Raw genomic sequence first — 27,222 nt, forward strand, 5'->3', positions numbered from 1 at the left:
TACATTATCCAGAAATTTTCCAAATACTTCTGTGCTGGTGTGAATATTTCGACTAAAAATAGACAGGCTAATTAAATTAATGACAAAAATTTTGACGTACATCGACATCACCTTCGATTATCGTCTTATCGTTCCGATTGCGATTTTTAGCAACAATCGTCAACGATACTGCCTTTCTTTGTCTGATATTCCTTTGCACAGACAGATACGAGTTTGCACCAATATTGTTACGCGATAGACATCAATCAGCATTTATCAATTTTACGATCATCTGATCGTTTAGGAAGTAATTTTCCCTTAATTATTTGTTCGAACTTCGTATCAGGCATTGCAGATCAATTGTAATTAATTCGCGATAATATCGATCACCTAGATACCCCCAAAGATTTTTGAAAATTTAAAAAATTGTCAAAAGCCCCTAGCAAATTCTGTCAACTCGTAAAAGTTCGTAGAAAATCCCACAAAATTGATAAAAGCTCACTGCTTAAAAATTTCCAAAAGTTTTGAAGAACCAGGGAGGTTCTACCCCTTCGCAAGGGTTCGTAAAATATTTCACAAAATTATCTTTTGCTAATATTTATGCGATGACGGCTGCCAATGAAATATCGAACGAACAATCGATTATCTTCGTGAACGCGTGGAATATTTTTATGAAAGCGGAAAATGTGTGTGGAAAGATTAATTAACTCCCAGATCGTTGTCTTCCAAATGGAAAGTGCTGTCGATCGATCGATTGCTGACCGATTTTCAACACCACTCTGCCCTCGTCGAAGCGAAGGGCCTTGTGGGTCTCATCGCGGTATCGATCGGTTTCGAAATCACCCGCGATGAAACTACTGTTTGTTCGCTCCAGCGCCGCATATGGCGCGGCGAGATCGAGATGCGCCCGCGAATCATGCGATTTAAGCTAAACCCAACAGCGCACGTTCCAAAGATCAATATTTCTTTTTTTATCTTAGGAAGTAAGTCGCGAAATCGCAGTGCAAATGTTTCTTCGCGAGGTCGTTTCGATGTATCTCTTTCACGATTGTGGTTCTCTGTCTCGATTCTACAAACAAGTAATTTTTTACCAAAAAAAGGGGAAGACAAAAGTGTAATGTGACTCGGATAGTGGAATTTTATCTTCGATAAATTGTATATCTTCGAACAAAAGAAAACGAAGGTCTCTTTACACTGGCAGATGCGAAGAAATGATTATTTTGATCTTGACCCTCGAGGAGAGCTGGACCATGGGTACAATTGTCGCTAAACTGGCTGCAATTTAGTCGTGACCCATCCTGCCACTTTTGCAGACACAAGAGTAGCTATTCTGCCAGCGTCCGACTCACCAAGGACTGCCAAATAGATTTGGAAGGAGATGAACAACACTATCCTCGAGGGCAGCCAAGTGGCAGCCCAATTGGCATTAAACTCTCTCGCGGTAGTCAACTTCTGTTGTGTCGAAAATGATTCACGGATCTCTATGCAGATGCAGAATGTGCGACAAGAAGGAGTCTAATTGTGAGAGATAAGCTTCAGTTCTTGTGGTTTTGAAAGCTTAAAGCACCGCAACAGTACTTCTTTTGGTCACTTTTGGAATGGAAATTTCATAACAGGGTGTCCCAATAGGGTGGCTCTTATTTCCAAAATGCGATTTCTTTTGCTCTCACCCCCTAATATGGTTGCAATCGGAAAACGGGAATTTGAAGAATTTCTCAAAAAGGGTAAGTCCTATCGAAATTTCGTTCAAATAATTTTAAAAGAGCATTAAATTTTCTACAATTACTGTATATATCATTTTTTCGTGCTTCCAATGGTTTTTTAGATAATAGTGTTTGAGTATATAACACCTGGGCGGCGTGACGTGTTGTCTATATGCGCGTGGCGCTGACATCTCTATATTCAAACGCTATTATCTAAAAAATCATTGGAAGGAGGAAAAAATGATATATACAGTAATTGTAGAAAATTGAATGCTCTTTTAATATTGTTTGAACAAAATTTCGATAGGGCTTACCATTTTGGAGAAATTCTTCAAATTCAAACCACTGATGAATTCTAAACTTCGAAGCCTGGTCGGCACCCCTTCCCGTTTTTCAGGGACTATTTTCTTATGAAATGGAACCATATTAGGGGGTCAGAGCAAAGAAATACGAAAACAGGTGCCTATCTCTACTTCAAGCAGTCTCCTCCAAAAAGCTCAACGACCGTTCATATATTTAAAATCAGATCCTCAGGATTCATAGTCACAAGTCACCCCAATTTGAAGAATGCCATTTGGCAGTAGCTAGCCATAAACTTGTCTTACATTTGGAATGAAACTCTCACCCTAAGTGGTCACAACACTGCTCTCCTTAGTTAAAACATCCCATCTAACATTTTTCCATTCTTCAAGAAATGTCCTTTTAAGGAGAGTTAGAAATTTCTAACTGCTTCGCAGACATCTAGAAACAGTCCAGGCGCTAGCTTATTTATTGTTTCACCAGGGCGGCACGAAGAACATGGTAAATCTTCAGCTCTCCCGGATCTTTCGAAATGCTAGATGGGACATTTTAAATACAGAAGGCAGAACAGTAGCCTACATGAAGGACCAACTTCCTTTCACAGTTTCAGCCCGGGATCTTCAAGAGCAGTAGTCACAAGACACCCCAAAATAGAAAGCCTAGCCAACCACCAGCTTGCCTCGCTTCGCAATAGAAATCTGACCGCGCATAAATTTGAAAATTCAATTACCTGCACCACCATGATACTGGCCATGGCCGTGAGGTCCGCCAGGGTCCTCAAGTAATTGAAGTACCTCGCGGACTCGTCCACGTTGCCCGTCCCGATCTCCGCGTCCATCTGCTGGACCATGATTCGCTCCTCGTTCGTGCGAGTCCTCCCGGCAAAGGATCTCCCGATCGCCAGCAAGATTTCACGATCGATCTCAACGGGAAACGACAGCGTTCGCATCGATATCGTTTCCTCTGCTCGCGAAAGATCGCTTCACTTTCACCGACCTTCGCGGACCCGTCCTCGAGCAACGACTCTACTCGCTGCACACTTTCTATCCCTCCCGATATCTCCGATAATCCTTCAACTGTAAATCCCCACTGTCGCTCGTATCGTCCGATTGGGGACCAATGTTTCCTAATTCTGCGACCTGGCACTGGGACCGTTGACGGCGTTCGACGTTCCCGCCGCGTTGCACTGGTGGAACTGACGCGACACAGGGTGCAACCCGCTGTTTACAAAGATAGCGGACTTCCGTTTCACTGGGTATCGATCGCCGAGGTTCACTAGGCCTCTGAGGACGCGTGGACGTCACTCGACTGCTAAACGTGGTCTACGTGCCGGAATCGCGACGGCCTGCTTTTTATCGCGGCCAAAGTGCTGGCGTCTGTTTCGCGCTCGCGCCGCGTACGCGCTTCGCGCGAACGCGCTACCCTGGTGGGGGCCTCGACACGCGAATCGCTCGAGCGGGAATCGAGATTTCGCGAATCGCCGCGGCGGGAACGGGCAATTAGGCCGAACTCGCGTTTACTTTGGGAAAAACTATTTCCCCTGCGGTGGGGGGAGGATTCTAGTGACCGTGATTGTACTGGGTGTCCTGGAAGTAGTGGGCGCAAATGGAGAAGGGTAGGTGCGTGAAAAAAATATATAAAAAAAATTGTATGTTTAACGATTTTATTAGAAATACACTAAAAACTAAAAAATAATTATTTTCTTGAACTACAATTTCGATGGTGTTTTTCCACTTTAAATGAAAACGTGGAGCAGGATATTTCGCAAGATATTCATTTCTTCATCTTGCTCCTCGATTTTATTTAAAGTGGAAAAACACCATCGAAATTATTTTTTTGTTTTTAGTGCATTTTTAATAAAATCGTTTAACATAATTTTTTTTATATATTCTTTTTAGTTTCTAGTTTCTAGTGTTTGTGGATTTGCATTTCGCAGCTCAGACTGCTTTACAAATATCTTTTGTTTAATTTGAAATCGCGATGGGATTAGCGACCCGAAAGCAGCGGCTTTTTGTGGTTTTCCCAACGAACGCGACTGGCTGATTTCAAGTGGTGGGGATTTGTGGTTAAGGGGTATATTTACCGATGACTGGGTAATTTATTCAACGCCTCGGGGTTATTTTTTTTTTTAAATATCGCATTGTCATCCAAACTACGCACGCCTGCAAGGTTGCAAGACAATTGGATTGGTGGAAGTGGGTTGAATTTGAGTTGCCATATTTGAGTCGCACGTACAAACAAACAAACAGAGGATCGAAGCTGAATAAAGTCGTTTAATTAAAAACGAGTCGAAAGTGTGGAATAATATTTTTTGATTTGGGGAACTTTTTTGTTTAAAAAACGACGTTACGTATTTGTGCGCACGTGTACTTGATATAGAATTTGCAGAATATGGGCAGTAAATATAGTACAGGAGGGTGTAAAATGGGTACTGTTGCAACAATGAGGCGAAATCGTGAAATAACTCTTTTTCGAACGAGGGTTTGGTTCCGAGAAAATCTGTACTGAAAATGGAACCCATCTCTAGTGAAATCCACGCGTGGTCAGCAGATTTCCAAAATTCGTTTCGAAAATAAAGCCACGTTTGCAAAAAAGTTAGTTTGCTATTTCGACTTATTTTTTTTTTCAGGATTCATCTTATTTCTAGTTAGAGCTGTAGTTTCTGTAGAATCGTCAGCTTTCAATTGCTGACGGTAGCAGCATTCACCTGGATGAATTTCTCCACTGCCAATTAACGTAAGTGTGAGCGGGAAATACCGCTTTATGGTCACAGATTTTCCTGACGGATTTTCTGCTGGTTTCTTGACGTCGAACTTTGTTTTCCCACTCCAAAGTCCTTCCTACTCCACAATTTGGTGGAGTAAAAGCTACCGCAACTTGTGTTCCATTTTTCTACAGTGGGTGGCCAAATTATTATACTCAAAAAAAGAGGGTTGAGATTTTTTAAGTTTCAGCGATGGAATGGCTGTGTCTCTGCGAAAAATGGTGGCAAAAAATATTTAAAAAACGCATTTTAACGCTTGAAGTTTCTAGTTTTCAATCAAGGACTCAAATTTATTTTCATCCCTTATGATAATGTTTCATCAAGATGCAACGCAAGAAGCGAAGTTTCAGAAATTTTTGCCTAGTTTGAACGCATGCACGGGCCAAAAAAAAATTTTCCCGGTAAATCTAACGAACAGCTCATATAGAGCAAACATTTCTCTTTAATTTCGTATTTTGGTTTTGTTGTGTGAGTTTTATTGACCGAGTTATTCGCGACGTCAGCAAAAAAGGTACTTTTCACTTTGAACACCTATAACCTGCGAACTCGTGATCGTAGACAAATTTTCACGAGTGTTTTGGATAGCTAAGGAAGTTTCCTTTCAGAACCTTTAGTTGCCAATTTAAGATTTTTTTAAATCGTATTAAATCCATTTTAAAATGATCTCAAAAATTGACGAAAATGTTTGAAGTATAATAATTTGACTCATCCTCTGTAAAGTTACTACCCCTTTAATATGCACCCCCAACATATTCTATGATTAATACTACGCACTAGTTGCTATCAATATCGCCATCGAAGTGGAGGCAAGAAAAATTTCTAATCTGATAAGGCACTGCTGGCAAAATTAGAACACTCAACTTTTTATCTATTTTTGATAATTTTCATTTATTTTAAGACGAACATAACCTTGCTAACGCCCATCCCCACTTCGTCTTGGTACAACTAATTCGCCTCTATTATTAGTGATAGCAAGTCGTGACGATAATAATAGGCAAGAGAATAGCAGACAGTTCTAGCGTATATTTTTAGATATTGTTCTTAGGGAGATTTCTCACGGTCTGGATTTATTCGAAGGAATCTCGATGAGCCTCGGGTCATTCTTGGTCATTGCTGGTGGTTCGAAGAAGAGCGGTACCTCGAACGCAATTCCTTTGTTGCAACGTTCTGCTATCCAAATAATCTCTGCGAGAATTTAGGCACGATAGGAGCAGTGTTTCTTTTGCATCAGCATTTCTTCTGCGCATCACGAAAATGCTGTACTATTTTTGAGCATTCAAAATGTTTCTATTTAAAGAATTTCACCTAGTGACCTGTCGTATCTAATTGCCATTTTGTAAAAATGATTTAAAATGTACAACGTCCTCTGAGTAATTTAATTGAAATAAATAAACTTATAACAGAGAATTAGTATATTAAATATAAATTAGTGTAATGTCTGGAAATTATTTCCCTTTCTTATTTAATTTCATGGGAAACTTAGAAGGGATAAAAGCAGAATTGAAAACTTACACGTGACACTTAATTGGAATTAAGTAATTTTATTACAATTGATTTTCAGGTGTCACGCAGCTGTAGGACTATATTAGAGCATTTTTATCGAGCAGAGCCAGCAGAGGCAGATAAAAAGAGGAGGATATCGTTTTCAATAGTTGAGTCATCGAGCTAGGTGAAAAAAATTCAGACGTGAGTTCGAGGGATCCGCAGCCAATTCCATAAACGAGCCTCCACCTTTCTTGGCGCTGATATCGTCAGCGACGAATCTGCCTAACGTTCGCAGAGGAACAAATTGAGTCAGATTCTGCTGCCTCGTCAACTGAGTCAACAAAGCAGCTTCGACGAACGTGACCATTGTCCCCCGTTTCGCAGTCCGGGAACACACAACGGCTCCATTCCGAGCCAAAAAGCCACCGTCGTGGGTGTCTCCTTTCTTCTGGCGCGAGAAGTGTCGAGGCAAACTGATTGGGGGTGATATCACTTGAAAATAATGCAATGCCGAGGATACATTCATCAGTGAGCGTGAGCAGGAAATTATGTAAGTGAAGTTGTAGCAATGGGTAATGGAAAATGATGGAGTTGATTCTGAAGTCATGTTGCCAAATGAATAATTCGTGGAGTAATGCTCGTATAACGCTTTGTTTCGATGCAATTTATCTTTAAAAGTGATAAATTGTTGAAGTATTTTAAGTTTCTTATGGGCTGCACATTACGCACGTGGGAACCCGGCTTAAGGGGATGTTCCAGGTGAGCTTTAGGAATTAATTCAAGGAAAACTACCGCAGATAATTTAATGGGACTTCTTGCATTGTATTAAGGATGCCTTAAGCTATAGAAATATATTTTTTTTTTGTTGAATTTATCGTTGCAAATGGCGCTGGGGAGTCCTCAAAGTCGAGGTGTCGAACAATTCATCCAAAACAGTGGGGAGTGTAGTACCTAAACCATTGGAATGAAATAAAAAAAAATGATGCCAGAGTATTAAATAGCATGAAATGTGGGAAATGGTTTGTTAGTGGGCAAATTTTCAAAATTACAAAAAATGACATTTCTGGGCAAAATAACGACACGTGGAATTTGAAATCACTTTTTTCCTGTTTTTCGCTCTTATAACGCTTCTAAAAAATACAAATTTTCAAAAATGTTAAAATGTCAGAGAACTGTCCATCATAAAAAAGTATATTCTTCAAAATTAAAAAAAAAAATCAGTAGAATCGGTTGATAAATTTCCGAGATATACATCCCACCAGTGTATAGAACACAGTTAAAAAACGCGTTGAACTTACGCTTTAACCTCAGGAATTTTTCTAATTTAAAAAAAAACTTTTAAACACATATTCTTAAAAGATCGATCATTCGAAAAATAAAATAAAAAAATAAAAATTTTCCACAATTCTAGGACGGAACCTCCCCTGGAGGGGGGTGAGACTTTTTCGAAATAAGTCTCCCCTTCATATAAATATTATTTATACGTATTTTAGCCCTGTAAACAAAAATTCGCGATCACAAAGTTAGAAATTAAAATTCTACCGTCCTACCAGAAATCATAACCTATAATTCTATAATCGTTACTGGCCACCACTTCATTGGTGGACTGCGCTCTCGAATAAGCCCCGAGTTTATATCGAACTCATCCTCGAACTTAAGTCCACTAACAAAAGGGCAGCCAATCGATCGATCGGAAATTATGCTTCGATCAATGTAATAATCGGACACCAGAATTTCTCGGTAATGAAAAGTTGAGCGAATAAAAGGATTTCCCACTTGAATAGCTTCGATAGTTGCCAATTGGCGCCAAGAATCCGCGGGAGAACGTGCCACTGTGCACGTACACGTTATACTATATAATCGCAAGCACGTAGTATCTCGAAACGTTAAATGTCAAGCAACGCATCACAGCCACAGGTAATTCTCCTGTCAATTAACTCTCATCTAATATCCTTCGACAGGATGCTCCTGACCCTCGGAGTCACGTGGTTTTCGCATGGAAACTGCAAACGTGACAGGTTTTTGCTCGATCGTGAATAATGAATTTCGATTGCAATAAGTGAAGAATTTGTTTTTCGACCTACTAATGCAAACGCTGTGAAGTCTTTTCCCTCTGCCAAAGTAATTTTGTTACTTGTTAAATATATATTTTCATAAAAAGTTAAAAAGCGTGGAATATTTTTGACAGTAAAACAGCTTATCTTGAGGAAAATTATTTAAGGTTTGGACAGAAATGGAGCATCTGCACTTTTGACAGTTTTTGAGTTATGACATGTAGGTAATATGTGTAAAAAGTCTACATCGTTTGTTGCGCGTTTGCTGTAAATCCAATAACAATAATGAGGGATTTATTGCAAATAAATAAAAATATAAATATTAATATTAATATTTTAAAAAATATATATAAATAAAAATAGAAATATTAATACTAATATTTTAAAAAAATATATAAATAAAAATAGAAATATTAATACTAATATTTTTAAAAAATATATAAATAAAAATAGAAATATTAATATTAATATATTTAAAAAATATATAAATAAAAATAGAAATATTAATACTAATATTTTTAAAAAATATATAAATAAAAATAGAAATATTAATACTAATATTTTTAAGAAATATATAAATAAAAATAGAAATATTAATATTAATATTTTCAAAAAATATATAAATAAAAATAGAAATATTAATATTAATATTTTTAGAAAAATATATAAATAAAAATAGAAATATTAATATTAATATTTTTATTATTAAATACTTTCCCTCCCAAATAGAAAAAAAACTTATCAACTCAATAACTACTACTTATTGTGTGAAACCATATATTTTTCAATTAATCTCCTCTTTTTAATCTTAAGTCAAAGCAATACTTCTACAAGCAGTTTATTCCAATTTACTCGCAGTTGCTAAAAATGAGGCTACACCTCTCTTGCTGCAAGGTTCTTAATTAAGAAATGCCAGTTCAAGAATTTCAAAATTAAAAAACCCCAGATGCATGCATAAATGACCAACACATTTCAAATATTTTACGAAATGCAGTAAATTAACTCATTAAGAATACATAGTTCATTAGTATCGTTACCAAACAGACAACAAGCAGTGTCTCATAGGAGAGGGAGGAATAATTTCCATAGAATTGACCTCATTTGCCAAAATTAATTCAAGGCCAGGCTATTTCAACTTTCCACGCTTAAAAAAAAACGATTTTTACGTCAGCAACGTCAATGATCGCTGGAAACGAAATTTGTGCGGCTCGACTTGCGAGATCTAAAATCATAGTTGATTCATGGGTGTTAAGTGCGCAACAGATGCCACACTTCCGTCACTGATGGTTGTGGGAACGATTGGAGCAACAATCGTCGCCTGATTTAATATCCAAGAATGGATCATTTCCCGCGCTCTTAATCCCAGAGGGAATTGGAATTCTCGGAGATGCTCGCCGGGGAACTTTAAGTTTATTTGACGTAGTGGGAAACGCTAGGAGGCTGTGACGCTTATGCAAAAGCGTGGGTGCAGCCCGAGCTCTCAATGCTAGGGATCCTGTTCCAGAATACTGTTCTCCATCAAGCTCCTAATGGGATTGCACTATAATCATCTTCGGCTCGAGAAGCGCTGCACATTTCGCAGTTCGGCTGAATATTGGAACCGTCCGGACTGCTGGATTATAGTTTGTTAACTAACCAATTACACTCATGAATGTAACTACCAGCTTCTAACTAATTAATTCAATCAGCTCCAATGTTTTGTTGGTGAAACTAATACTTGACGCGAAGGATGAAAAGTAAATTGTTTTTAATAATATAATAATTACGGTGAAATTGATCTTAAAATTTATAAGCGTAACTTGAATTTTGTTTTGATTATTTGAGGCACTGAGGGCAAAAGGTAGTGAACCACATTGATTGTTTTTTTCCTATTTTGCATGATTAGTAAAGCCTGTTGGAATACATTATTGCTAACTTAATTTCGCAAAAAATGTGGGTTTGCATAAGATCTGCTTCATTAGAATGCAATATGCGTGGTTAAAAAATTTATTGAAGTGTTTTTTTTTTTTAATTGGGATTTATGGGATTATAGCCGGGGTAGGAGCAAGTGGTCACTCAAGGTTACTGGAGGATTATCCCCACCACTCTCGCTGGCCACTCCCATCGCTAGATTCATTCGCCTTTGAATTTTTTGTAGTAAGTTAAGTGTCTTTGAGTTATTCAGATTCGTAGTGGCTCTCAAAATATATATTTATTTTTAAAGCGTCTATTTTTATTCGTGCGAGGTTATGTATAACCTATTCTCAACGAAGAAAGGATTAATCTTTCTTTGAGTTACTTTTACGACCCAAAGTAACTAACCAGGGAAGTTCGGCAACTAGAAAATTTTAAAAAATTTGAAACTTTGCAGAAGTTTAGTTCAAGTGATACTAATAACGTATCTATTTTTTTATTCGGCCATAAAACTGTCCTAAGGAGGAAAAAACCCCCTCAAAGAAATTGCGAGCTCTCATATTATCGTGAATATCTGCGAAACCGTAAAAGAAATCGAAAAAAATTCAATTCAAAGTTTTATGGCGTTTGATATCTTACAATATGATAAAAAAAGGATGGTGGGGATAAATTTTGAAAGAAATAATAGAACTTTGACATAAGAAACCATAGAACTTTGAATTTAAATCCTTTTTGATATCTGTTTTGATCAGTTTCGTAAATATTCACGATAATCTGAAAACTCGCCATTTTTCCGAGGGGGTGTTTTCACCCTTAGGATCGTTTTATTGCCAAATTAAGATATAATACGTTCACAGAGTTAATGGAATTTCCCACTTGCCGAACTTCCCTTGTAAGTTAATATTAAATTCTACATTGAGGTGGTAACATCCAACAAGAATAAATCGCAATAACGATTAAGTCTTTATTTCCCATACTTCCCTACAGTAACAGTCTAAACAAAATTAATAAAAGCATCACAGTTGAACAAGAGCGAAAGTGTACCACCACGTGTACCACGTACACTCAGGGAATTCCCCAAGATAAACCAACGATACCACCACAAAGTAACCCTTACTGTGCAAGTAAAAATATCATTTTCCTGTTTACCATTTGCAAACTCCACACATTCACACCCATAAACGTGCAGAATACCATATTAACAACACCTAATTTTCGTGTTTGTATTGGAGTAAAAAATCAGTATCCCAATACACATTTTAATATATATAGCAAAAAGTTTATATTTGTGTGTTTCTCAGTCACCAAAAAATTTTCCAACCCTATACTCTGTTAAAAAAAAAAAAATCGAGCAAAGCCGGTTAGTGAAGTTAGTACCTAAATAATAAAATCAGCCTGAAGCAATAAAGTATTTGCCTAAATTGCGTGTTACCGTCACTTTCAAAAGGATTATTCGCCGTTAGTCGAAGCTCCAAAATTTATTTTAATTAAATTGTTTAAGTGGGGTTGGTCAGAAGTTGAACTTTGCTGAAATATAATTAACTTAGTTTTTTGAGGATGGATTAAATTCAGGGATATTTCGCGTGGAATACAAAGACAGTACCAAGAGGAAATCAGCTTCTGCGTAGATGGCGCGCGCGTAGCCGTTTTCGGAGATAGGTTAGAATACGCCCGTTTGATCGCGAGCAAACAAACAGCTGGGTGAGTAGGATCGATGCACTTGAACGTCGCCGCGAAGGAAACGAGGGGGACGAGAGATAAAAAATGAACGGCCTGCAATGACAAATTATCGATCTCGGACGGTCGGTGCATGTGGGCCGCCGCCGCCGGAAATAACTTTTCTTCCTCCTTCCGTCGGGCGACCGTGGAAGGCCGCGGCTGCGAGCGGAGTGCAGCGTTTCATTGATTTGCAAATCGGTTATTTTCTTTATTTTGCATCCTGTTTTCTTTGGTGCCGCGTGCCTGTCCAATTCCATCTAAAGAAACAGCGGGAAACACGTTTTACAATCGAAGGAAAATCGGAACTGGCAGCGCGACATGATTCAGAACGAGCACTCCCCCTTTTAGGCATCTTCCCATTTTGGCGCCGCCCACTTGAGCCTGTGAAATAATTAATAACGTACTATTTTCTAAACAGTAAATCACAGGAAATTTTTTATATGGCACGTTGCTCGAAGCACTTATAATTTATAATCTTTTAATTACGAAATTATTGTGCTTTATAATTTTGTAAATTTTATCTTTCAAATTGCTGGGCACAGAAATTATATTTCGCGTGTTATAATATCATTTGAGTGACAAAACTATTGCTGAACATATTAATATCCTTCAACGCGGAGAATCGTGTCGAGCGTATCTTACGTGTATAAAAATGAAGACATTTACATGGATAAGGTGTTCATCTTTGACAAGTAAATACAAGGAAGCTAAAAAAAGACGCCATTAATCATCTAATCTCGATACTGATTAGCACATTTTGTGTTTTACATAACCGGAAATTTACATTTATTCGTAACGAAGGAAACTGCACACGTGGAAACGCTGGCTTAAACCACGTTCCTACGTGCGCAATGAGCTGCGCAGAATACGTCGCAGCAGACGTTCTGCGTATGCTCCGCGTAGCTCCTTGGACACGCGGGATCGTGATTTTCCAGTCAAATACATTGAAACTTGCATCATCGTTGACGCAGATGAAAAAACTGGCTGCTTCAAGGAAAAAGGCGAGCATGAAGAGAAATTATCGTTACAAGTGTCGAGATTTATAGCTCCTGAAGTAGTAGCAAGCAAGTTGGAGTCTGTTAGCTGATAAAGTTTAATGAATCGATAAGACAACGAGGCAGATGAGTATAAATAGAGTGTGTATTGTTTAGTTCTGATTGTCTCACGAGGCAGCCACGTGTTTAAAGAATTGCTGTTGACATCGATTATTTAGTGTAACAGAGAGACAAGTACCTATCACGAGGCACCAAGGCGCATCCACGAGCGGTTCGAGTTACGTGAAATAACCGATGATGTCAGATCCTGTCGTTCGAATTTTTCGCGTGCTCCCAATGTGATTTATTACACTCTATGAATGTAGCGCCAGCTGGCCGTACGAAATTAGTTATTTCGGCCTAAATAACAATCACTTTGGATCACGTGTGTTAATATTGAAAGATGCTACGAGGTTTTGCTGGGAATTTCTTTTGTTGATTTTCAACTGTTCCTAATTCTTCTTTTTCCCTCAATTCTCAGTTTTGTATTTTGATAATTTTTAAATTTCAAAATAAGTTTTATAATTTAATAACTTTTTTATGCTTACCTTCGTCAATTATTTTTTTCTTAATTCTTAGTTTTGTATTTTGATAATTTTTAAATTTCAAAATAAGTTTTATAATTTAATAACTTTTTTATGCTTACCTTCGTCAATTATTTTTTTCTTAATTCTTAGTTTTGTATTTTGATAATTTTTTAATTTCAAAATGATCTTTATAATTTAATAACTTCCTCGTGTTAAAATTTAGTATATTCTTTTACTGATTTTGAACCTTTCTCAATTCGTTTTTATCTCAATTCTCAGTTTTGTATTTTGATAATTTTTTAATTTCGAAGTAATTTTTATAATTTAATAGCTTCTTTATGTTAAACTTTAGTATATTCTTTTATTGATTTTGAACTTTCTTCCATTTTTTTTTTCTTAATTCTCAGTTTTGTATTTTGATAATTTTTAAATTTCAAAATAAGTTTTATAATTTAATAACTTTTTTATGCTAAGCTTCGTCAATTATTTTTTTCTTAATTCTTAGTTTTGTATTTTGATAATTTTTTAATTTCAAAATGATCTTTATAATTTAATAACTTCCTCGTGTTAAAATTTAGTATATTCTTTTATTGATTTTGAACCTTTCTCAATTCGTTTTTATCTCAATTCTCAGTTTTGTATTTTGATAATTTTTTAATTTCGAAGTAATTTTTATAATTTAATAACTTCTTTATGTTAAACTTTAGTATATTCTTTTATTGATTTTGAACTTTCTTCCATTCCTTTTTTCTTAATTCTCAGTTTTGTGTTTTGATAATTTTTAAATTTCAAAATAAGTTTTATAATTTAATAACTTTTTTATGCTAACCTTCGTCAATTATTTTTTTCTTAATACTTAGTTTTGTATTTTGATAATTTTTTAATTTCCAACTGATCTTTATAATTTAATAACTTTCTCGTGTTAAAATTTAGTATATTCTTTTACTGATTTTGAACCCTTCTCAATTCGTTTTTATCTCAATTCTCAGTTTTGTATTTTGATAATTTTTAAATTTCAAAATAAATTTTATAATTTAATAACTTTTTTCAGGTTAAAGTTTAGTATATTTCTTAAAATAATTTCGATAGAGTTAACGGAATTAAATTAAGTTTTATTTGTACTGGAGCACTAAAAATATACAACAGATTATGTAAGGAAAAAGTGTAAAATTTAGACCAACGAGCACGGGATCGTTCGTATGAACTGAAGCAATTGAAACTTAATTAGGTGGAAACAAGTGTTAATTAGCTTCCCGTTTTTGTGCCCAGATTACGCCGAACTAAATTTATACTCTGCAATTACTATCGCACAGAAGCCAATTACCTATTCACAGTTCCTCGCATCAGTGCATTAATTACGTAATATCAAGAGGAAGTAGAGCAAAAACTTAACAAAATCTATACTGTACTTTCAGGTAATAACGCGAGAAATTCTTCAGAATGTTCACACAATCGGTAATAATTACTTTCCAGATAATTGTATAATATTACCATTTACAATGAATATTTCAACCAGAAATTTTATTTAATTTTAAATTTTAATTTTAATTTCAATTTCATTTCTCTGGATTTTCAATTGTACGTATTCTTCAATTGTCGTTGCACCTCTTTTGTTATTCCAAATTTTCCACTCGCTCCATTTTTTTTCTAATTTATAAATTCCCAGCTCCTCCAATATTCAAACTTTTATTTTCGACAAAGCATTCCTAAATTTTTCAATTTTCATTCTCCCTGCAGCTTTCGAATTTTAATTTTCCCCGATAGTTGAATTTTTATTCCCCACAATGTTAAACTTCGCAGTCTCGATTTTCTCTGCAGCAATTTACCCACTTTCTAGTTTCCCAGAGTTTCTAAACCATTCTGCTCATTCAAACAAGCATCGGAATTCCGATATAAACGTTTCATCAAGAGGAATCCATGGAAGTGTATATCATGAAAGCAGGGCAATCGATTAAACGAAACGTATCTCCTTTCTCATTCTCTTTTAGACATCAACAACGATGTAGCAATAAAGGAGCATCGCGAGAAGGAGCGATAAAACGGTACGAAATGGTCTGTAAAAATTTCGGGAACGAGGATCTCTGTGTATAAATGAGTCCCCTCTTTTATTTGTCTCGCAGTCAATTGCGCGTCGTCGATTTCACTTCTTGTACCATTTTACACGGCTTCACCTGACTTACGTGTATCTCATCGCCTATCCCAAAGCTAACCCACACATTTTGTTTACCGGCGTTTGTTTACGACTGACGATAAACAACCTTCTGTGTCAATCTACGAGTTTGCTAAACTACGCCTGTTGTGTAAGCTACCTGCGCAGTAAAGTGTTGTAAGAACAGATGAGACGCATAAAGCCACCAACCCACGTGTGTAAAATACAACTGACACACTTTAAACGGGATCGCGCTTAAAAGACAGTCTTAGTTCCTGGATAAACTTCTAAATTCAAGAACTCTTTCAAATTTCGTACAAAATTAATTTGGAATACAAGAAACCCTTGTACAAAGTTTAAAATCGATTTACCACACAGTTATCGAGAAACTGTTAATTAAAGTTGATGCATCGATGTGTGTAGACGTTTAAATAGCGAACGACGATTCAAATTCATATGAACATTCTTTCTGACCTTTTGGTTATAAAATACGCTCCAAATGAATGCGACGTTGTCAGATCTGCTGCTCCAATTCACCACGCTGATCAATTTCATATTCTATTTTCGTATTACAATTATTTATATTAACATTGAATTTTTTTAAATATATACACATGATGTTAAAAATTATTATCATTATTTCTATAGTATCATAGTACTTTATATTTATCGTTTATTACTCAACTCTAATTTGACTAATATAGTTGGTTGGGAGCTGTTTTAATGGAAAAGGTGCGTTAAGTACATTTTGCACGGTTTGTAAAACCTGTGGGATCGGGGCTTAAGGTATAGGACACTAGGCTTACGCGTGAATAAGTGTCTCAGGTTGTATATTAATGATAAAGATTGGTTATCTTTAAAAAGAAGTTCACGTTGTAGATACATTAATAGAGTGGTGCCTTAAGCCACGATCCCACGTGTGTAAAATACAACTGACACACTTCAAAGGGGACCGCGCTTCAAAGATAATCTCAATGGAAAAGGTGCCCTAAGTACATTTTGCACGGTTCATAGCACCCGTGGGACCGTGGCTTAATGTAACTTACACTTGACTTACACGTGATTGAGTCCCTCAGGTTGTATATTAATGGAAAAGATATACTTCGTTACTTATATTAAACTGATAATTTGGTTCACGTTGTAGACACAATAAAATAAAGGTGCCTTAAGCCGCGATCCCACGTGTTTGAGTCCCTCAGGTTGTATATTAATGGAAAAGATATACTTCGTTACTTATATTAAACTGATAATTTGGTTCACGTTATAGACACAATAAAATAAAGGTGCCTTAAGCCACGATCCCACGTGTGTGAGTCCCTCAGGTTGTATATTAATGGAAAAGATATACTTCGTTACTTATATTAAACTGATAATTTGCTTCACGTTATAGACACGATAAAATAAAGGTGCCTTAAGCCGCGATCCCACGTGTATAATACACGGCACAAAATATACTTATCGTATGTGCTGATACTTCCAAGTCCTTTTCTCATTTTAATAGACACTAATATACAACTATGCTACGAGAACACTGAAAAATTTGACAATTCTCACTGAAAATTGTACATACAACTTAGAACGATACAAACTTCAATCTCCTCTCTCAAACTGTACCTCATATAAGATCAATATCAATAAACTCTGAGAGAAACTATATTTCCCTTAAAATCAGCTCACTTTCTTCTTAAAATTGTTTGCTATAATTCTTTCCTTGGGCAATTAACACAAGTGCGAAAAAGTTTGAGTGTTTCAAATGTGTTTTACCTGGGGTAATTTACTTCGAACATTAACGGAATTGTATAATTTATTTATTACGTTATTTGGCAGATACACTGTGCACAAGAAAGTGCACTTCATCAAACGCATCGCCGCAGAAACGTGCGATGTTGGAGCAAGCACACTCGGTGAATCGTTCAACTTTTTTCACAGCTGACCTATACTGTCGTTCACCGCGTGGAAAACACGGGGCAGTAAATCGTGCTGCCATAAATGTAATCGCAGGTAATTTGTCTCGTCGATTAACCTATCTGGAGGCAAACCTTCGTGTAGTACGTCAAACAACGTTTGCGTCACAACGTGTATTTACTAGTATCCTTATCAGTCGCTTACAAAATCCACCCGCAGCTCTGGTGCTCTTCAGTAGCTACCGAGAGCGCGTGGATTTTGCATTTGCACAAGAATTAGTTGACGGTCCAAAGTCGAAATTTCGTTTTCCAACTTCCGCGCAAACACCATGCCACAATTTCTTTCGTTTTAATTAAGACACAAATTCATAATTAACTTCGTATTCCCCAATTCATATTTTTTTGGCGAATATTCTACCATTTTATCTGGACGAAGGTAGGCCTTCGTCAAGATTTTCTTCCTCTAAATTCGTCAACTGCTGTTTTAGCAAGAACATTTCCCAGTGGACAGTTGTTTTGCTTCTTTGTACGCACTTGCAAATTCCACGTGTCGCACTGATCGAGCAGAAGTACCTCAGTCCGACTCGTTCTCTCCCTGCATAAGACTCGGGAAGACCACGAGTTTCTTCCAACGTGATCATTAAAAGAGGATCATTTATAAATAATTTAAATTGCATATCATGTTTCTGTTCTGCGACGAAGAATAAAGTGCGAGCTATCGATTTGCAGTCAATTAGGAATTATGAGTGGAAAAAAGTGTTATATAGCAGTCGAAGAAGCTTTTTGTAATATATAGATACCGTTGTGACGCTCTCAGAGCGATTAAGTAGCTGGGAACGATTCTACGCGTTCGGTAAGACCTATTTTAAATAGTGCTGTGTTTAGTAAATGCGGCAGAAAATTAAATTACCGATATGAATACTTGAGTCACACTTAGAGCGACGTGTAACCACCTTCAGCTCTTTCCGAAACTTGAAAATGTTTTTTAAAACACACGAAACACGTGTATCAAGAATTTTAATAAATACTAAATAATTGTGTGTCAAGTAAAAAATTAAAATCCTAAGGACGTGTAGCTGGGTAGGAAAATAATTATTAAGTATTCAGGTGACGAGATTTATAATTGCAAGGAGTTGTATAATTGTTAATTAAGCTAATGAATATCTGGAGGCAGTGCTCGATGCGAGCTACAGCAGTCGGGGTCCACGCGCACGGACTAGGTGCGCGGGGTCTACACGCGCATCTGCACGGACTTCTTCGCGTTCCCAAAACTACTCGCTACGAATATTAGTGATTAAACATATTTTTAACTTTTCAACTGATGGGTTTATGTAAACCGAATGTAAGATATCCAAATAAAGTATTATTTGAGAAAGCGATGTAAATTGTTTAACATTGCAGACCTGAAATACAAAACTTTCAATTCACTTATATTTGACGTATATTTCCGAGAATCTTACCACTTTTAAAATTCCAAGGCTGTCCATAAATTCTGTGTATCACAGGAAGTTTGTAAATTAGAGTAAAAATTGAGAGCTTTCTGATAGTGACTTTCTTAATCCCCGTGAGATACTTTCGCGAAACGCTTACAGGAAGGCGTCTGCTTCGAATCGAAATTATCGAACGGCAACATCCGTTCCGTCCGTTGAAAATAATTCTTTCGTCGAATCGGGCCATCCGCCGAATGTTTCCGCGAAATTTTCTTTATTCTTCTGTCGGCTGCTAACAGACACTCGCCACTTGTGCGAGGACCAGAGTGTCGATGATACTTTGGTCAAAGTATTTCAAGAACCAATGCTGCTTTTAGGCATGTAAACGTTTTTCTTTTTACACACACACGAAGGAACATATCTCTGTGTGCAAAGTAAAATATTCAGTCTTTGGAATTATACGGTAAATAAATTTAGGGGAATTTAGGTTCAATATATGATCGATGACTCTATTTCCAAAACTGTTTCAAATTTTATTTCATGTTACAAGTATTTTCAAATTTACTTTTCATAGGTACTTACATTCCATTACTTCAAGCTTTCTAATTTACTAGCTTCTCCCACAAATTGTCATAAATTTTTCTTGACTTCTGTTTAGTTTTAATAAAATTAGGGGATCGAGTTTTTAGAATTTTCAAAAAAAAATGAGCTTCACATTTTGCAGGCATTTAAGAAAATTATTTTCCTAAATTCAATTCGTGTTAGGGGTACACGACACCAAGGAAGATAAGACATGTGCCCCAGTGTTTACTATTGTATCATCCCCCTCCTAAAAAAAATCGCAACATTGAAAACCGCTTTCTAAAAAAAAAATATAATTTTTCTATTTTTTTTTTTTAATATTTAGACCGTTCAAAGAGATTCTCAACCTCTCACAATTCCAAATGCGTTCCCAACTTCCAAAGGGTCTCATCCCTCTTCCACTCCACCACGAACAGTACAATATTTCGTGTAGTAAGTGGACACATTGATTACATCAAATTGATGTGATTACGCAGAAAGGTGGTAAGATGAGGAAGGCACCTCATTGGCACGTGTGAAGCAATGAATAGGACGCCGTTAACACGTGAAAGAGCTAACTATGTCGGCGACGGGGTTGAAAGAAATGGCGACGGTTTGGGGATGAAACAACGCAGAATGACGTATAGCCCACGCTGGTAACGGCTTACATAATGCTCGACGTACTTTTATTAACTGCTACGCCGGACTAACGGTGCGTGTAATCACTCTCTGACAGGTTGCCTGCTGCAGGGTTCAAAGAGATGCATTGTGTTATATGGGTGGGGGCAAACCAGGGGTTTAAAACACTTATGGTATCAGTTTAGGCTCTTGAAACAGTTATAAAGAACCGATATTCTGGATAACTGTTATAAGGAACCGAAATTTCTGACTATATCCATTTCGGTTACGGTTCTAGAACCGATATTATATGGGCTATAACGGTTCCAGAACCGTTATTTTTTCGGTTCTAAAACGGTTCTGGAGTCGGTTTATTTCGGTTCGTAAATTAATTCTTATATTGTTCCCACGAAATTGTTATATGTGTTAACTCTCCGATGGCTGTGCATGGATTTATTTTGTCAACGCAATTTGAACGCAGACGTCTATTCTTGCTTTAGCCATCATCCCAGTAGCGTATCTACGTCAATGTTTTGATGTGCAGCTGTTTATTACTCCGTGGCGGAATCCGCTTGACTGAGAAAGTGTGAAAGCTTGCGTTTCTTTCATAGTAATCATTGCGGACGAATGCTCCTATACCAGGGTTGACTAACTGGTGGCTCGCGAGCTACCGGGCTGTGATGCCAGATCGGGGACGGGTTCCCTCGAGAATTTCCCCCACCTCGCGCATACTGCGCCGGAGCAGCGTGTCCGTGAGCTCGGCGCTTCGGAGTCTGACTCACGGACACGCAGCTCCGGCGTAGTGTGCGCGAGGTGGGGGAAATTCTCGAGGGAACCCGTCCCCGATCTGGCATCACAGCCACCGGGGGCACCCCCGCCTTGCTGCCACGCTGAACGGCCCCCTCCATACCGACCAGACTCTGACGATCGCAGTCAAAAAGAGAAGGAAAGAAGGAGGAGTCGACTGTGATCGTCAGAGTTAGGTCGGTATGGAGGGGGACCAATCAGCGTGGCAGCAAGGCGTAGGTCCACCCGGTGGCTCGCGAGCCACCAGTTAGTCAACCCTGAGCTATACTGTATACTCTGCTTCTGTATAGATCTAGCAATTAAATACGTTTTCCTATATTAAAGTTCCAGGTCTAAGAAATTTCTTAATACATATCACTAGATTGTTTTGTACCGTGAACCATTTTTCCTCAATTATTCTGTGCATGAATAGAAGGAGTAATGTAGTCACTATTCAACGCACTATTACCTACTTATTTAGTGCTAACAGAAATTCATTTTAGTATGTGTTAGCATTAAATCGAAAAAAGGGAACATCTTATTACATGCAACCCTGTCCCACGTCAACCCTGCCCTAGACAATGTATACACTGCATTCCACATTAGAGCATACCTGTTTAGCGCAGGCGCGACCCTCAGGAGGCGTGGCTACGCCCGGCTCCCCACTTAACCGCCTATGTTTTTCTCCGTCGCACGGCCCTCGTACTCTCTCTGTTATCTTTTCGTGCGGGACGTTGTTTACGCTGACAACGGTCAGGTCCCGCGTTTGGGATGTACCACCTATTCCCTGGGAACCACCGCGACCAATCGCGCGCGGTTCAAACCGTGGGTAGTAGTGGGGGAGCTGCGCAGATCGGTCGCAAATCGGTAGGGGCGCCGGTATGCTCTTATATGGAATGCGGTGCAGGTAGTGCTCCACACCCGTAGCGCGGACGCTCCGCTGAACTCCGAAACGTGCCTAACGTAAGCAAGTTTTAGCTTAAGCGCTTAAGCCAACCATCGCGAGTTCAGATGTTTGGAGAAGCTCTTGGAGAAAAGGAACCCATGCACGGCCATCCGAGAGTTGAGACAGTGCGATAAAATGGATCCATAATTTCTGATTAAATTGTGGATTATTGAATTTCTTAGAAATACTTCTTCAACATAAATTCTTAATATACTTCTTACTAATCTGTGAGCGTAATATCTACTTATTTCAATTCCTGTAAAATCGATGCGTGAATAAATTCCAGAACCGATATAGAACCGAAAAAATAACGGCTCTAGAACCGTTATAACCGATATAATATCGGTTCCGTAGAACCGTAACCGAAATCGATTTAGTCAGAAATGTCCTTATAACAGTTGTTCAGAATATCGGTTCTTCATAGCTGTTTCTGTCAGAACCGATGTATAACTGTTCGAAACAGTTATTTTCGGAACCGTTTCAATCCCTGGGGCAAACTCAATTAGAAGATACCTAAATGACGACGATTGAAAACAGCCATGCGAATGGCGCGTTGGCAGATTGAACATTTTTTTTTATATTCAAATTAACCCTCGATTGCCACACTGACAAGGGGAGGACACCATGAGGTAGACACCGATTTTGATGAGCCTTGGTACGATGAGTCTATGTCGAAAATAAGTAAATAGGTGTCCGAGCGTTTCTGCCAATGAGCCTTAAAAATAGAGATATTTACATGGAAATTATTAAAAATTTCATAGTGGCCGTGGGGTTAATGGGTAAAAATCCCATACTACCCTGGCGCCCCGGGGGATTCCCCTCTGCATTTTTTTTAAATTTTTTAATTTTTTGGGGGAAATGGTCAATTTAAATTCATCTGGATTAGTCAGGCACTCCAGAGTTTATCGTTCGAAAGTTTTTAGGCGATAGACAAACACATAAACATATAAAGGCTTTCTGCTTTATATATTAAGATGCAGAACTTGTATCAGCACAAAGTTATATCATGTATTATGCATCCTGAACACGTCAGCAAGATCGCGATTAATTAACGGAATAAATGAAACAGATATTGCGCCTTGTTAAATCGAAAGATAAATACAGATGTCAGTAGCAAGGCCGGAATGATTGAGTTTCTGTAATTAATTGTACGATCGATCAGGCTGGGGGCGACGTGATCAAAGGCTAAAACTTCGCAGTTGAGACCTATACACTATAATTCGATGTCGCCCATCCGTTTCGTCACACCACCGCTGTTTCCATTTCCCACACACATCAAATCGACGAAATTCCTTTCTACTTTTATGGTCTGAAGGTATAGGGCGATTCAAAAGTAGCGTTACAAAATTTACTTCTTCTACACAGAGAACTGAAGACAGAATATATATTTGCCGAGGGTCTGCCAACTTTTCGCATTCAAGATACGATGTACTTTAAGTTCTAGCATAAATTACGCTGAGGAACACTCAGGTAATCAGGACAAGGGCTATTGGCCGCGCAGCGTTATCCCCACCCTCCGCTTCGACCGCCCCCACCACTTCCAGTTTACCATTAAACTTGAATTTAGTAACCAAATACAGTATGCTGACAGTGGTGCCAGGGTGAGGGGTGAATCCCTCGGTGTAGGGCGTTTTTGCCTGAAAAAGGATTTTCTTAAAAAAAAATGCAAAAACGTAGGAATTTTTTTTCTGAACCTTGATAAGAGATGTGCAACTTTGCAGAATACAGAATATAACTTGATTTTGGTTGGGATGTCGATTTTTTTTCCATAGAATCGATTTTCTTCAAATAAAAAATCAGGTCTAAAAAGTCGATTCCGTCGACATTCAGCGCCTCTGGTGGATTGGTTTACATATTAAGGGGACTAGGTGAAAAATCGATTTTTTATTGCATTTTCCGAAAGTACTATTTTTCTGAATAAAATGCCGCTTGGTTTATAGTAAAATTCGCAAAATTGTAGATTTGGCAGCTAAAAACGTGAAGCGGCAACCTATAGCGCCCCCTTTGTCCAGAAACTTCAACCGCGTTTTTCTCGAATATTTTTTCTCTTCATTTTTTCCTGATTGCGAACGAATTGAGGTTCAGATCGACTTGGAAAAAATTACAGGATGCGTGAAACATGTGCCGTTTCGGCCCAAACCTCTGATACGGTCCGTAAAAATTCGAGATTTTCGTAAAAAAATTAAGAAGTCACCGGATTTTAGTAGCGCATAAACAATGATGGACGCTATAGGTTGCCGATTGACGTTTTTAGCTGCCAAATCTACAATTTTGCGAATTTTACTATAAACCAAGCGGCATTTTATTAAGAAAATATAGCACTTTCGGAAAATGCAATAAAAAGAATCGATTTTTCGACTGCCTAGTCCCCTTAAATTCACTATCCCGTCTGCATTTATGAGCAGGGTTGCCACCTTATCGCCACATAAATCCCGGAGTGCCACACATTCCAACCCGGAGAGTCGCATATAAACTCGGAGATGGAAAAAGCAATAAAAGTTTCGTTCTCGAATATCCGGAAAACAAGTATGCAATTCTTTTAAGCTCAAACAACACAGAATTTAAAAGCATCTGTTTTTTTTTAAATAATATCTTTCATTGTATATAAAATTGATACCATTGTATAATATCACAATTTCTTATCTCATTTTTATTCTTCAACCCGAAGATTTTTCCAGTAAAACAGGAGCCCGGAGATTTGCTTTAAAACTCGAAGTCTGTTTATGAGTGAGGTGTTTTTTGAGGTTATGAGGGATTTATTGCTCACTTGAAAGGGATTTCTGTTCCCCACAACCTGGCAACACTGTGTACGCAGTAAAATATTGAACACATTAATCTAAAGGGGGATTAGTAGATGAAACTAAATAAAGAGCTGAACAAATAGACTGCTGTGTCTCGCTAAAAGTAACCAGGATTTACATAGCAGCCTACTCTTGCTAGAACGAAGTTTGAAAGGTTACAAAAATGTAACCAAAAGAGAAGAGGAAAACGTAGGACCTTTCCTTTTTGGAGCATGACAAATCAAGGGGATGTTGAAAAAGGCGCAGGAAGCGGAAAACAGAAAAGCAAAAGATGAGGATGATTGTCCGAGAAGCGTCGCGACGCCAGGCGGCTGTTGGCCCGGCGCCATTTATGGATTTCCGGGCAAATTCAGCGAACACGCTCGTTTGTCTCATTTAGGTCGTCGAGAGAATAGATTTCGCCTAACGCGTCCCTCTTCGTTGGTTTTCCATGGAAATCAGGCTAACTGGAAGTGGCATAACCTACAAAGCGGTGACAACCGATTCGAAGAAGAGTGTTTGAGATTTGGTAGATTATTTGGTTCTTGGAAACCGATTGGAGAACGAGCGCGGTGAATTTTTAGAAAGGCTGGATCGGAAAATAACCTATGAAGTAATGGCACCAACAGGGATCCTTCAAAGTCCCTAGGAATATAGGGACATTTTGTTAGTGGCATCCTTATGGAAGGCTTCCATGAAGTTTGCCAATTGTGATGAAATTGAATTAGGTGTAAGTAATGCTAGGTATTTTGTGGATGAATATAATGTGAAATGTGGATGAACATTTTGTATAAAAAGTAACATTTTGTAGCAGTGTGGCAATTAAAGAGGGAACTGATCGATAACACTCAATCCTGTTATTGAAACGTGCTTCGTTAGCTATGCATCGATTTTTAGTTTAATTACAGCAAATGCAATTTGCAATATCAACGAAATGAATAGACACTGGAATACAGTTAGACACATATTATTCTATGGTGTTGAAACATCACGTTGTTTAATTTAAATTAAATGCATACTGCGATCAGAGGGTAGGAGTGTATTTAGATATTTATCTTTCATTAGATAGCCCAGCCAGTGGTAAATAATTACTAGTTAGAATAGTATTCAGAAACGTCACATAATGTAAATAGTATAAGCAACGTTGATAGTCCCCATTCAATTTAACTGGTCAATACTTTATAACTATTTTATGAAAATTGGCGTGGCTTCACAAGAATCTTTCAACATACGAATTTTTAAGTACTTTAGGAAAATTTTGTGGGAGTTTCTAGGGACGAAACAATTTTTAAAACTGTATTTCATTTTATAAGGTGGTCTATTCTAAGTCTGTGTTGTAAAATTATTATCCAACTTTTCAAAATATATATGCTGGAGAAATAATTAGAAAACTCTGAGAACTGTATATAATTATTTCCCTATTAAATTATATCTACTGTTTGGTTTCTGTAAGGTATTTAAATAATACATCAAAATCATTGAAATTCTAAGCATCACTAAATATTTCACTATTAAAAGAAATTGAAAAGTACCCAAAATGTTAGAACAATATTTTAAAAATAATTACTGACACAATTATTCTATTATGGTTGCATAATAGAATAATTGTGTCAGTAATTACTTTTAAAATATTGTGTTAATTATTTATAAATAATTATTTTTAAAATATTATGGTTGCATAATAGAATAATTGTGTCAGTAATTTTTTTTAAAATATTGTGATAATTATTTATAAATAATTATTTTTAAAATATTATGGTTGCATAATAGAATAATTGTGTCAGTAATTTTTTTTAAAATATTGTGTTAATTATTTATAAATAATTATTTTTAAAATATTATGATTGCATAATAGAATAATTGTGTCAGTAATTATTTTTAAAATATTGTTCTAACATTTTGGGTGCTTTTCAATTTCTTTTAATAGTGAAATATTTAGTGATGCTTAGAATTTCAATAATTAAAACACAATATGGTTGTCCCTACACCACGCATACTGCTTAAAAAAAATTCAACTACCTTCACCACCGCTCTTACCACAACCTCAGTAAAAAGATGGCCAGGTTAAGCGCCGAAGAATTTGCAGAATCTGCGAAACAGTGATAAATTGACAGTCCCCTGGCGGCTCGCCAGTCTAGTTCGCGATGTAAATTACGAACAAAACGACATGCTTGTTGGCTTTTCCACAGGCGGTACAGGTATGCTCTTCTCGCATCGCGTGACGCTTTCTGAATATCATCGGAAAAAGAAAATTCCCCGGCGAGAAAAATCCCAGATCACCGCCTCGAAGGCTGGAAGAGGAAATCCAGACGATGTCGATTGGTCTCGACATCCGGGCTACGAGTGGGATCGAGTAGGGTCCGTGAAAACTCAATTGCCACTCTGGCGCGCGGAAACTTTTAAAGGTCAAATTGGAGACGGGTTGACGATCGAGTGGCTGCTCACGTAAATTTCAAATTTCACGACCATCCAGGCAGTTTCATTGAAACTCTTCCAAGGAATTGTTTGGCGAGAGGATCTCCGGCTTGCAGAAATGTTTAAACAATTTTTCTCCTGCAAAGTAAAATGAAGAACCTTCTATTTCCTCGTC

General features: G+C 37.4%; 1 protein-coding gene and 2 long non-coding RNA genes across 19 annotated transcripts in view; 1 reads left to right on the top strand and 2 right to left on the bottom strand.

The window, feature by feature from the left end:
- Positions 1-27,222, bottom strand: part of Dnc (phosphodiesterase dunce) — a 483,414-nt gene that overhangs the window by 14,630 nt on the left and 441,562 nt on the right. Inside the window, exon 1 of one of the 17 annotated variants that reach the window (XM_076827801.1) lies at positions 2,713-3,313. The exons of the other annotated variants lie outside the window; for them this stretch is intronic. Coding sequence (XP_076683916.1) covers positions 2,713-2,931 — 219 coding nt within the window. The 5' untranslated portion in view covers positions 2,932-3,313. Of the gene's footprint in view, positions 1-2,712; positions 3,314-27,222 lie in introns of those variants that run through there. 17 annotated transcript variants of the gene reach the window in all.
- LOC143376894 (uncharacterized) lies at positions 12,479-17,027 on the bottom strand. The gene is made up of 3 exons (XR_013087189.1): positions 16,549-17,027; positions 14,501-15,844; positions 12,479-14,015 (listed from the first exon to the last, which is right to left on the bottom strand). It is a non-coding gene; the product is annotated as an uncharacterized LOC143376894 (long non-coding RNA).
- LOC143376895 (uncharacterized) lies at positions 17,855-18,888 on the top strand. Its single transcript, XR_013087190.1, has 2 exons — positions 17,855-17,947; positions 18,016-18,888. It is a non-coding gene; the product is annotated as an uncharacterized LOC143376895 (long non-coding RNA).

Source organism: Andrena cerasifolii, chromosome 15 (assembly GCF_050908995.1).
Source record: "Andrena cerasifolii isolate SP2316 chromosome 15, iyAndCera1_principal, whole genome shotgun sequence".
NCBI classification, from domain to species: Eukaryota; Metazoa; Arthropoda; class Insecta; order Hymenoptera; family Andrenidae; genus Andrena; species Andrena cerasifolii.